The 13,003-nt window shown below is 47.6% G+C and overlaps 1 protein-coding gene across 3 annotated transcripts in view; it reads right to left on the reverse strand.

Moving 5' to 3' along the window:
* Positions 1 to 10,672, reverse strand: part of Kif5a (kinesin family member 5A) — a 39,614-nt gene extending 28,942 nt beyond the window's left edge. For 2 of the 3 annotated variants that reach the window (XM_087557306.1, XM_087557305.1), the window contains exon 1: positions 10,329 to 10,672. In XM_087557306.1, the coding sequence (XP_087413432.1) occupies positions 10,329 to 10,457 (129 nt within the window). In that variant the 5' untranslated portion in view covers positions 10,458 to 10,672. 3 annotated transcript variants of the gene reach the window in all.
* Between the last annotated feature and the right edge of the window lie 2,331 nt (positions 10,673 to 13,003).

Raw genomic sequence — 13,003 nt, forward strand, 5'->3', positions numbered from 1 at the left:
AACAAACAAACAAACAAAAAACCCTTAGGGCTGGAGAGATGGTTCAGTGATAGCATTGGCTGCTGGTTCATGTCCCAGCACTCATATGGCGGCTCACAACATCTGTAACATGGGATCCAGGGGACCTGATGGCTTCTTCTGGCCTCCATGTGCACCAGGCATGCAGCTTGTGTAGACATACATGCACGTAAAACACCCATACATGTCAAAAATTAGCAAAATTAATTTTTTTTTTTGGAGCTGGGGACTGAACCCAGGGCCTTGCACTTGCCACTTACCACTTACCACTGAGCTAAATCCCCAACCCCCGCAAAATTAAATTTTAAACTGGGGCTGGAAATGAATAGATGGTAGAATGCTTGCCTACCGTGCTCCCATTTTTAAAAAAAAATCTGGCTTTTATTTGATCACTCCATAATCAATGCATCCACAGCCCAGGAAACAGCTGGTCTGAGAAGCTTGTTTAGGACATCTGCTATAGCAAGGGCAGAGCCTGGGTTTGGTCCAGTCACCAACACATTAAGTCACACTTAGAAAGAATAAAGCCAGGAAATGGAATTCACGAAGGAGAGGAATTGGGGAAGGAGTCCTTAACAGGGCATGGCAAACCAGTTTTAGCAAGTCATCCTGCTCCATTAAGTGTTTAAATATTAATACACTATACCGAGATTCTGGTGCTAGGGATGCAGTTTGCAAAACATGTACCGAAGTGATAAGATGGATAGGAAGAAAATGTTCATTCCAGAGGTTTGTATTAAAGAAACCCAGAAAAAAGTCACCCAGCAGTAGTGAGGAATTGGATGGTGGCAGAGTGAGTGTGTAGCACCCATGCGACCCTGAGCCATCATCAGCCTTAGCACAGAAAGAAAGAAAATGGGATGGGGCCAAGGACAAGAGAGGAAAAAGGAATACTTTTTAAGATGTATTACATATACATATATGTATATTATATAAATAAATGTATCTATATACATGTAAACATATATGTATATATAAAGTATATAAATATGTATTTATACATATACATATATACATATATATCCTGCATAGGAAAACATGTTAATAGCAGTTACCCTTTGTCAGGATGGTTTTATTTATTTATTTATTATTTATTTATTCATTTGACTGTTTTGGAGGGACAGGATGTCACACTGTAGTCCATGCTGACCATCAATTCACGGCAAAGCCTCCTGGGTTAGTCTCCAGAAGGCTGGGACTGCAGTGAGAGCCGCCACACTGCTTTGATTTTAGGCTTACGGTTGTTGTTTTACTTAAAACATTTCTGCAGTCGTGGTGACCCATGTCTCGTCATTTTGTGAGCCTCGTCTTTAAGTTTTTAACTCTCTCTGCAGACGACTCCTAGCACTCAAGATGGATGGCCAGCCTAGTCTACAAAGTGAGACCCTGCTAAATAAACAACAACAATAACAACAACAACAAAAAGTTTTTCCAAAAATAAGAAAACTTTTTAAAAAATCAGAAAATCTACTGTTTTTGTTTTGAGGGACATTCAGTAAGTAGTCCTGGCTGGCTTGGAATTCACTGTGGGTCATGCTGGTCCTGAACTCAGAGATCCTCCTGCCTCCAGAGGCCTTACAAATGCTGAGGCTAAAGGCATGAGATACCACACCCAGCCCAGAAAGTCTGAAGTTGTTTTCTTTTAAAAGATTTACTTATTTTATGCATATGAGTACACCTTAGCTGTCTTCAGACACACCAGAAGAGGGCATGTGAGCCACCATGTGGGTGCTGGGTATTGAATTCAGGACCTCTGGAAGAGCAGCCAACACTCAACCCCTGAGCCATCTCTTCAGCCCCAAGGCAGAAGTTTTTAAACAAAGAGATTAATCTCCTTGTTTTGCAACATGTATGGGGTAGGTGTCAGTGCCCAGGAGAGAAACCTCCCAGACTACTCCAGACAACAAGTACTCAGTTGTTCACATTTTGGATGAGATGAATTTTATGTGCTGATATGAAAAGATAATGTATCCGTGTGTGCAGGTACTTGACTGTAAGTGTATACAATGTATACATGTATGCAGGTACTTGACTGTAAGTGTACATGTTTTTGGAAGTGTCCACAGAAACAGTAAAGAGGCTAAGGAAGAAAAGTACAAAGGGATTACTATTCATTATAAATTTTCTATTATTTGAATAAGTCTATAAGACTTATTGAAAGATTAGATTAACAACTATAAAATGAGCTGGGCAGGGGTGGCACTCAGCACTCGGGAGGCAGAAACAAATGGTTCTCTGTGAGTTCCATGCTGTGCTCTACAGAGTGAGTTCCAGGATAGTCAGGGCTACACAGAGAAACCATGTCATAGAAAAACAAACACCCAAATTATAAGATGAGCAAGGCATGCTGGTACATGCTTATAACCCCAGGACTTAGGAGGAGAGCTTAACAAGCCCTGGACTCAATCTAGCACCTTCCAAAAGAATATGAACACATATCATTTATGATTAACTTTATAAATTACCTATAATGTGCTGGGAATACATGGAATTCTGGGTGTAGTAACCCATGCCTTTAATCGTAGCACTTCAGGAGACTGCATCAGAAGAATTGCTGTGAGTCTGAAGCCAGCCTGGGCACAGAGGGAGACCCTGTCTTTTTTTTTTTTTTTTTTAGAGATTTATTTATTTATTATATATAAGTACACTGTAGCTGTCTTCAGATACACCAGAAGAGGGCATCAGATCTCTTTACAGATGGTTGTGAGCCACCATGTGGTTGCTGGGAATTGAACTCATGACCTCTGGAAGAGCAGTCGGGTGCTCTTAACCGCTGAGCCATCTCTCCAGCCTCCGGGAGACCCTGTCTTAAAGGTGGTGTTGGGAAGGCAGCCTGGGCACAGAGGGAGACCCTGTTTTGAAGAGGGGTTTGGGAAGGAAGCAGGGTGGCTCATGGGCAAAGACACACACTGCCAAGCTTGAACACCTGAGTTTGAGCTCCAGAACCCACACAATAGATGAGACTGCTTTCTGCAAGTGGTCCTTTGACCTCCTGGGTGCCGTAGAACACAAACATGCCTACACATGCATACACCCACAGGATAAATAAATTGAAATGTAATTTAAACCTTTTAAAGAGATAAAAAACAAAAACAGCAACTCCCCCCAAAACCAACAAAAGAACAACAGAAACAAACATGAAATAACAATTCTCTTCTTAGAATAGTAAAACAAAGATTGATGTTTTTGTATCTTCCGTGTGCTTTTGTCTTTAAGTTTGCCAACAATTATGTGTTACGTTTATAATTATATTGTTTCTAATTTTTTTTAAGTCTACCTTAATTCTCTAAACCACATCCATGTTTCTTCCCAGCCAGTGGCCAGAAACAGAAACACGGAACTCTATCTCAGACCAATGATGTGCCTCTCTTCTCCACCAATGACTCTCCACCATGCTGCCTGGAGCCAGGCATCCAGCCAAAGGGGGGCTAAATATAACTCTCCAGCCAGCCTGGCCACTCCTTCCCCCCCCCCCCCGGGAACACGGGAACCAACACACGCAAATCTACACACACTCCTTCAAAACATTCCCAGTGGTAGGATTCCAGAAAGTGCTGGATGAAGAAAATGGCGGGAGCTCTCCAAATGCTGAAGCTGAGGAGTGCCTGGGAACCCTTTATCTTTAGCCCAGGCTGGAAGGGAGTGGAGAGGGAAGATGGGCGGGGCTCTCAGTCCCCCGAGGAGGATAAGACATTGGAGACCTAAGAAATGGTGCATTTACTATTCTTGTGATCAGTCATGACAAATGTTATGACTTCATTACTTCCTATCTCTTGTCTGGCCCCTCAACTCCAAATCAACTTCAATTTCTAGCTCTTTTTCATTGTTTTGGGTTTCTTCGTTTGTTTTGTATGTAGCTCAGCAGCCCTGTGGCCTCAAACGTAATCTTCCTGCCTCCATCTTAAGTGATGTATCCTAAGATTTTCACCAGCTAGCCATGGTACATGCCTGAAATCTCAGTACCGGCAGCTGAGGCAGGGGGATCACCAAGAATTTGAGGTCAGTCTGAGCCACACATCATTTTTGTTTTGTTGGTTTGTTGTGAGGTTTTGGGTTTGGTTTGGGAGTAGGGTTCACTGTGTAGTCCTGATTCACCTGTCTCTGCTCCCAGAGTGCTGGGATTAAAGCTGTGCAACGCCATACCCTGCTCTGTAGTGTGTTATAAAGGATCTTTATTGGAAGTTAAGGAAATTAATACTGAGCTGATAAATGCCTTTTGTTTCTCGCAGGACCTTGCTAGGTAGCCCAGGCTAGCCTGGGACTCCAGTTCCTGCCTCCAGGCTTCTGAGTGCTGTAAATAGCACCATGGTGGCCACGCCCTGCTAGGAGGATGCCTTTCTCATGGTTCACTGCTGCCTCTGCTCAGGCTTCTCCTGAAGTTCAGATCACCACCCAGATAAGGACAATGTCCCTCCAAGTCCCCAACACCAAGTAGAGTCTCTGGAACCCAGCTACTCAGTGTGTTTGTTGGATAAACAGATATTGACAAGGAAGAGATACTACAGGCTTAGAGGTTTGGATGAAACCATTAATAAGAGGGCAAAGTGTTCAGCACTTCCAAATTAGACGTGTGCAGAAACACAATGTATAAAAATATTTTATTTACTTTTATTGTAGGTGTCTGAGTGTTTGTTTACATGTATATATGCACGTATGTGTACTGTCTGCAACCCCAGTGCCTGTGAGAACAGAAAAGGGTAGTTGATTCCCTGGAACTGGAGTTACAGACAGTTTTGAGTTCTATGTGGGTTCTGGGGACTGAATCCAGGTCCTTTGTAAGAGTATCCAGTGCTCTTAACCTTTGAGCCATCTCTCCAGCAATCCCTCCCCACCTTTTGTTTGTTTGGTTTGGTTTTGGGTTTTTGGAGAAAAGGTTTCTCTATGTAGCTCTGGATGGCCTTAAACTCAGAGATCCACCTCTCTACCTTCCATGTGCTGGAATTAAAGGCCTGGGCCATTACCACCCAGCTTCCTCACCTTCTTTTTAGACATGGTCTGTGTAGAATCCAAGTTGGCCTCAGAGTTCCAATCCTTCTGCTTTTTTCCTGAGTGCTAGGGTTCACAGGGTGTGCACCATGACACTCAGCTAACTTTTTAGCTGCTAATCTGTTTATTTGGGGGCACACATCTGCAATGCCACTCAAGAGGCTAAGGCAGGAAGGTGGCCTCAAGCTTGAATGTGGGCCACCCTGGACTACACATCAAGTTCTAAGCCAGCAGGGCCACACACCAAGACCCTGTCTCAAAAAGTAATGAACTGGGGCTGGCTAGATGGCTCAGCAGATGATGGTGTCTGCTGCCAAACACCTGACTGCCCGAGTTCTAGTCACAGGGCTCTCGGGGTGGGAGGGGCGAACTGAATTCCTGCTCACTGTCCTGTGGCCTGCACTGGTGTTCTGTAGTGCGCATACCCTGCCTCCATAGATAGATGATAGGTAGATAGATAGGTAGATAGATGATAGATAGATAGATAGATGATAGATAGATAGATAGATGATAGATAGATAGATAGATGATAGATAGATAGATAGATGATAGATAGATAGATGATAGATAGATAGATGATAGATAGATAGATGATAGATAGATAAGATAGGTAGATGATAGATAGATAGATGATAGATAGATGATAGATAGATAGATGATAGATAGATGATAGATAGATAGATGATAGATAGATAGATGATAGATGATAGATAGATAGATGATAGATAGATGATAGATAGATAGATAGATAGATAGATAGATAGATAGATGGTGCAATTTTAATAACTGAGGCTGGGAGGTGACCCGGTAACCTCTTGTGCATGCAAGAAGACCTGGATCAAATCTCCAGCACCCATGTAAAACCTGGGAAAGACTGTGTGTGCCTGTAACCTTAGTATTGGGAGGCAGGGACAGGTGGATCCCAGGGGAGTCACACGTCACAATAGTAACTTCAGATTCAGTAAGAGACTGACTCAAGGGAACAGGTGGCAGGCAATAGAAGAGGACACAGACGTCCTCCTTTGGCCTCTGTATGTAGGGATATGTGCATGCTCACTCTCTTACAAACATGTGTGTGTCCACATATACATGCACACACTACATACACTCCAACTCCCCAAGCAAGAGTTAAAAGCAGAGTTGATTTATCCTGTGCCTGTTAGCGTGATGCAGTTTATGCACGGTGCCTCATGTGATGGGTACACTAATCCTAGAAGTAGTTATTCTCACTTTATAAATGAGGAAACAGGGGCTCGGAGTGGTCTAGCAGCTTTTGCACTGCCACGCAGCTATGATACGGTGAACGCAGTTTCCAACCCAAAAGGCTCTAACTGCAAACCCATGCTCAGAGTCACTGACCAAGGAAGCTCAAATGCCAACCACGTGTCAGCTCCTCCTCCTCACAGCTTTGCCTTTGCTTGCCCATGGGCCTCCTCTCCGTTCTACATTTCTCAAAGTGTTTTCAAGTACAACCTGCCTTTCATCACCCCCTTGTCTAGCCTTGACCCCATTGCAGGAGAGGTTCTCCCCCAATCCTACACGGGGCCTCCTTCACTCTCCTTCCCTCAGTAATTGCACACCAGCTAATGGCAAAGCTTCAGAAGCTGCACGGTGACCAACCGGCTCCATTAGCAATATCCCTGCAGAGTCTCCCCACCTCAGGGATGCTCTCTCCCAGCACTGCAAGCTCCACACTCCTTCTACCTTTTCTAGAGACTCTCTACACAAAGTCCCACAGCCAGGGTGCCATGTCATCTTTCAACCCACTCTGCGTTCCCTTGTTCCCTTCATTAGTGGCTCAGGAAAGGTCCCAGGACCCCCCCCCTATGGTTTTGCAACACCTGTGGTGACGGATGTTAATAGGGAACAAAGATTAGGAACCCAGAGACCTGCTCAGTTGTTGAGAAAGTCTTTGGTAGGATCCAAATCTTCAAGCACCAGGCCCTATTCTATGGTAATAGCCTTGTGGGTTGTTGCCACGGTAATGCTTGAGTGACACTAGCCACAGTAAACAATGCCTCCCTCTGCATCTTCCTTTATGACACTCCCCTCAAAGTTAAAGAGACCCTTACTTTCCCTTCAGGACCCCTTCATGATGGTAGCACATGACTGTAATCCCAGTACTCAGGAGATCTGAGACAGGAGGATAGATGAAGTGCAGCCTGGAATACATAGAGTTCCAGGCTGCGCTGAGGCATATGGGAAGGTCTGTCTCAGAAACAAAACAGAACAAAACTGGGCCAGAGAGATGGTTCAGTGGGTGAAGGTGTTGCCTGGCATTATTAGTTCAATTCCAAGGACCTACATGGGGGAAGAAGGTACTGACTCCTGAAAGTTGTCCTCTGACCCTCACACGTGTACTGTGGCACACGCACACCCACTGCGGGTATCATGCAAACCCATCATACGATAAAATAAATGTCATGAAAAAAAAAATCCGGGCAGAGGTAGTGCACGCCTTTAATCCCAGCACCTGGGAGACAGAGGCAGGTGGACCCCTGTGAGTTCAGGCCAGCCTGGTCTACAGAGTGAGTTCCAGAACAGCCAGGGCTACACAGAGGATAACTCCCCAGAGACATCAGCCCTGCTCCCCCCTGTGATGCGCTCCCTTCTCCTCACAGCCCTGGGCGCTTGGGCTTTTTTTTTGAGGTGTCTCAAAACACCCAAAAGCAGAATTCACTTGTCTTTTGGGAGACCTGAGGGAAGAAGCTTTGGACAGTTGAAGAGGGGGGTTGGGGGAGGGGGAATTGACTTTGATTGATTCCTTGCCCCCCTCCCACATCTGGCAGACTTACAGTGGTCCAAGCTGGAACAAAGATGAGAAAAGCCAGAGGGACACATGAGCCCAGTGAAAACATCAGACAGGATTGTAAGAGTAAAAGAACAAACCAAGACAACAGCTCGCACACAGTGTCCCACCAGCCTTCTACAATGACAAGGACTTCTGACTTTGTCTAATCCCACCCCTCAGACTCCAGGGAGAGATAAGACCTACAGAGCCCTCTGTCTCTCCTTGCTGTCCTACCCTCTGCAAGCTGAATGCAGCCCAGGAACAGAAGGGCCTCTAAAGCCCAGGCGACCAGGGCTGTGAGGAGAAGGGAGCGCGTCACAGGAGGGAGCAGGGCTGATGGCTCTGGGGAGTTATCCTCTCCCACTCAACCCCAGCTCGTCCTCATCCTCCCAGACACTCTGAAGCGGCTTCCTCCACTCCTCAGCAGGCAGCTCCCCATGATGGCTCCCAGAGAGAGCTGGAGTAGAAAATAAGGGAGAGGTGGGAGGGAGTTGCCATCGCCCTACTAGAGCCTTCAAGGATCTCCTCAAAACCCCGTGGTCACCCTTCCACTGACTGAAGAATGAACATCCAACATGCAGGCAGCTCTAAGGATGTGACCTGAGACAAAATGGCCCCTGTAAGAACCTACATCCGGAGTAAGAGACTTGGGCAAGGGAAGATTCAGACTGAGTTATAGCCCTACAAGGACTGGCAGGACAGGTAAGAGGAGACTAACTCCAGAGCTGAGACTGGAGTTGTGTTACCAGGGGGCCATGGACTTCTTTCACCCCCACTCTTCCCCTGGTGCCTCACAGGCCAGGACTCATCCCACACCCGGATGGCCCATAGAGCCTAAAGGAATCCATCTTCATGTGGTGGATAAATCTAGGACGGGGAAGTTGGCTTTAAAGTAGACCCTAGTGGGTTTGCTTCCTGTGGCGACCCCCTTCAGTCTTTGTAACTTAAAGGGGCCTCAAGTTGCAAATTCTTCAGTCAAAGCCAGCCAGCCAGGTTACTCAGAGAGAGGGGGCTCCCGGGGATCGATCTAGTCTTTATTTTAACCTGGCCACACTGGCCAAACAGCAAAGCCTAGGGTCTCTCAGGCAAAACAGAGATACCCTCCTGTGGCAAATGTACACACACTACAAAGGCAGCCACCGAGTTCACTCTATGAGACTATGGCAACACATGGATGAAGACGGGTAGGAGCTCGGAGCCTCTCAAAGACATGTTTACTCTGACTAACTCAGAAGGTCCAGGCGTCTCCTTTCTAGTTACTTAGTACATAGTGCCAAGCACTATGGACTAAGGCACTCAAGAATCACCCTGACCTTGAGGACTGCCCCCATAACTGCTCCTCCCTTCTGAAACTGACAACCATTTCTTGGCTCAGTAGCCCCAAAGCCCTACAGAACCAGACCCCAGATCCTCTTACCCTGAAGGTCCTTAACACCCTAAGAAAGGTGGAAGGGGCAAGACCGAGCAGCCCTTTAGGCCACCGCAGATAACTGTCTGGAACAGAAATCTGGGGAGGTGGGGTGACATAAAGGAAAAACATGTGAGTTTCGGAGTCACAGACTTGAGTTCAGTTCCGTAGACTAGCGGATCTATGGCTTCTCAGCATGACCTTGAGAAAGTCATTCAACTTCCTCAGACCTCAACCTCCTCCCCTGCAAAATGGAAACAGGAACACCACTTACTGCAGTCTTGAGAATTTAGTCCTAAGCACGGAACACCAAGTACACAGAAAGTATTAACTCTCCTGATGATCTCCTTGGGAGAGGGCTGCCATGGCCAGGTAGCACTCATTGTATGAGATCTTCAAGACTGAGATGAATAAGCAGGAATGTTCCCAGTCAGGGTTCGGGCACTTCGACTTGGGAGGGCTCAGGATCTGAAATGCTCTTGATATTATACTCAGGATGGAAAGGCACACAAGGCCCTTAGGATTCTAGAGGCTAACTCTCCAACTGGGTGTGGCATCCGTGTATTGCTTTCCCAGAAAACCTTTCACCAAGATTTGTGCTCCCTGCCCCCAGGTCCAGGTAGCAACTACTTGAGGTGAGGATGAAGGGCTGGTCCTAGAACCCACTCCCATTCATACCTCCACAGAGACCCTAGACTTCTCATGTCTGATCTAGTCCATCCACTAACCTTCCCCTCCTTTCGTGGAGGTTAGGGTAGAGATGTGAGCCAATAACAAAGGGAAAATGCGCTTTCTCTACGGGAGACGGAAAACATTACAAAGGCTCTAAAACATCACAACTGGCTCTAAGGGGTGGGAACATTGCAAGAGACTAGCAAAGACAAGTTGGGGCTCCTGATGACGGGAAAGAGCCCCCTCCCACTCTGCAGAGACTTGGCTGCAGGCCTAGGCAGGCCACACCCAGCCATCCTGATGCAGGGGAGAGGAGGGGCTGCGGCGGAGAGGATGGAGGCTGAGCATCCCGGAGCCGCTGCAGGATGACAGGCAGAGGGGCTAAGTCTTGGGGGTGAAAAGATTTTTGCATTCCACCCCCTCCTCTAATTTCCTTCGGATGTAGGCACTCACCCCAATAATGACGCTGTCGTCCCCTTGGAAAATGGGGATGAACTTGTCCCCCCGCAGGATCTCGGCCTGGTTCAGGGGCCGAAATCGGCAAAGCACCTTGATGCTGCATTCGTTATTGGTCTCCGCCATGGTGGTCGACGTCGAGGGGCTGGGGCGCGTCTCCGGCTGCAACGGTAGCGTGTGCTCCGGAGGAAGGGAGCGCTGGGTTGGGGTTGAGGCGGAGGACAGGTGATCTGTCGCTGAGGCCAAGGGAGCAGCTGGGATGCCCAGGCGAAGGTGCGCTTTTGGTGTCCTGCGGCACTGGATGCGGGCGACCTGGGCTTTTGGTCCTCTCGCCGCGCTGTGCCTCTCCGCCCCTTGCGCTGCAGCCGCGCTGCGGGCCTGGGCGGGGCGCGCAGGAGCCGCGGGGGCGGAGTTTCCTTCGCAGGGGGGGTGATCCTCCGGACAGCGACCACCCAAGGGTGGAGTTTGGTTTCTGCTCACCTGGTTCCTCGATCTGGAGGCTCACGAATAACCTTGTCCTAACCCCTTCCCTACACAGCTCACTTCGCTACACGCAACTCGTCTGTTCCATCTCAGACTCCACTTACAGGAATGGATAAGGGGACTAAGGTGGGCCTGTCGCCTTCCTGGGAAAGAGCACCTATGGGCCTTCCCATCCCCTTTATTCCAGAACACTTCCCCCAAACCATTACACACCTCTTTTCATATTTAAATCACACATATCCTCCCTCTCCCAGCCTCTTTCCACTCCTCAGATGTACAATGAGCCAGTCAGCCTTCATGGGTGCACATCTACGGAAGTGATGTTTAGGTCTCGAGCCATGGAGAAGAGACAGTCAGGTCTAACCTACTCCCCTCCTTTCTTCACCGAAAGCGCTACTGTGTGGTGATAATCAGGTCCCAAAATAGAAGGAAAGACAAGCTATGGTCCAGCCATCAGCATTCAGGGACAGGTGGCATTCTCAATGAGGCCTCTAAGGTTGGGGCAGGATATGGGTAGGCAGGAGCAACTTTTGCAAGAGAACAGGAGTCTAACAGCCTGAGGAAAGGAACAAGGGCCAGAGAGTCTGTTGTGTGGGACTTCCAGGGCAAATAGCTATATTTGGGTCTCAGACGGGCTCAGTATCTGTGTGTGTTTACCACCCTAGTCTCAGACGGCTCAGTGTTGCCCTAGTGACCTTTGGAGAGCGTCCCCATTCTTCTTTTCTCCCTATTCTCACAGCAGGAGAAAGAAAGAAAGAAAGAAAGAAAGAAAGAAAGAAAGAAAGAAAGAAAGACAAAGAGCCAAGCCAAGAGACTTCTTGTCCTGTCTCCCTCCACAGCCCAGAGCAGGAACACCAAGAGCTGGTCAAATTGATTTTGCTCAATGTCACAGCCTCTGCTAGTCAACAGAGAGCTAGGCCGCAGGGCTTGAGGTTTTAGCCAAGGGGAGGATGGGCTGATGGGAGAAGGGAGAAGTGGGTGGAGGCCTTGGCTCAGAAAATGGCCAGTCACTAGGGCCAGTTAGCCACTATGGGGCGAGGGTGAGAGGGTGGTAGCCTAGATAAACAAGCCCTAACCCAGCCAGACACCAGCTGAGCTGGGCCTTTGCCAGTCACACTCTTGATTTGTAAGAGAACCGACAGAAAGGAGCCCAAAACACGACCTGGGGATCATGGCCACAGAGGCCGAGGCTTGGGCAGAAGCCAGGAGTGACAATGGCCGGTTCCTAACTCAGGAACGCTACCCTCAGTTGTTTGGCACTATTTCTGAAGGTTGCAGCATATTGCAAGCTCAGGAAATATACCAACGTCCAGCCTCTAGAGGCAAGAAGGTAGCATCCTTAGTGGCTTCAAAATGACAGTTCACAGAGGTAAGAATTCAGTGGGTCTGTGTGCGCATGCACAGCCACAGCAAGGTCACTGATTTTCTGTTATTTTAATTTTTGAGATAGGGTCTGTGGGAGCAGTTCTTACACACAGGCTAGCCTGTTCTTGCATTCTTCCCACCTCAGCCTCCCAAGTGCCAGGAACATATGTGGGCACCAGTATGTTTGGCTGGAGAACTTCCTTTTATCCTGAGTGTGTCTTTTTATTTCTCTACAAGCACAGAGTAGGTTTTCTATTTGTTTCCCACCTCCCATCGCACCCCCAAACCCCCTCCTCCTTCTCCTCTTCTGCTCTTGTTTCGAGACAGCTGGAGCTACATAGAGATTCTGGGACTCCCTAGATCAGGCATGTGCCACCACACCCAGCCTTTTCTTTTGTTTCAGAAGTGAGCCAGTGAGATGGCTCAGCAGGCAAAGGGGTTTTCCAAACACCTGAATTTGATCTGCAGGACCCCCCTGGTGGGAAGAGAAAACAGATGAATAACAGTTGCCCGCTGATCTCCACATGCATGTGTGTGCACACACAACACACAAAGAAATAAATTAAATTAAATCAAATTGGGGTTTCTATTGTCAGGCAACGGCATAAGCAAAGTAAGAAGATTACCTATACCATGTCTCTCCTCCAGAAAGATTTGTTGTTGATCTGGACACAAAGCTACTATGCAAGGTCCTGAGTTTAATCCCCAGCACTGAAAAGTGAGTCCCAGGCCACCCTGAACTAAAGTTTGAGACCTGTGTAAATTCCTCCCTCCTAATTTCTGGGGAACTATTAATGAATTGATGACCATCATGGAGCATTCAG

This window comes from Rattus norvegicus, chromosome 7 (genome assembly GCF_021556685.1).
Source record: "Rattus norvegicus strain SHRSP/BbbUtx chromosome 7, alternate assembly SHRSP_T2T, whole genome shotgun sequence".
NCBI lineage: Eukaryota > Metazoa > Chordata > Mammalia > Rodentia > Muridae > Rattus > Rattus norvegicus.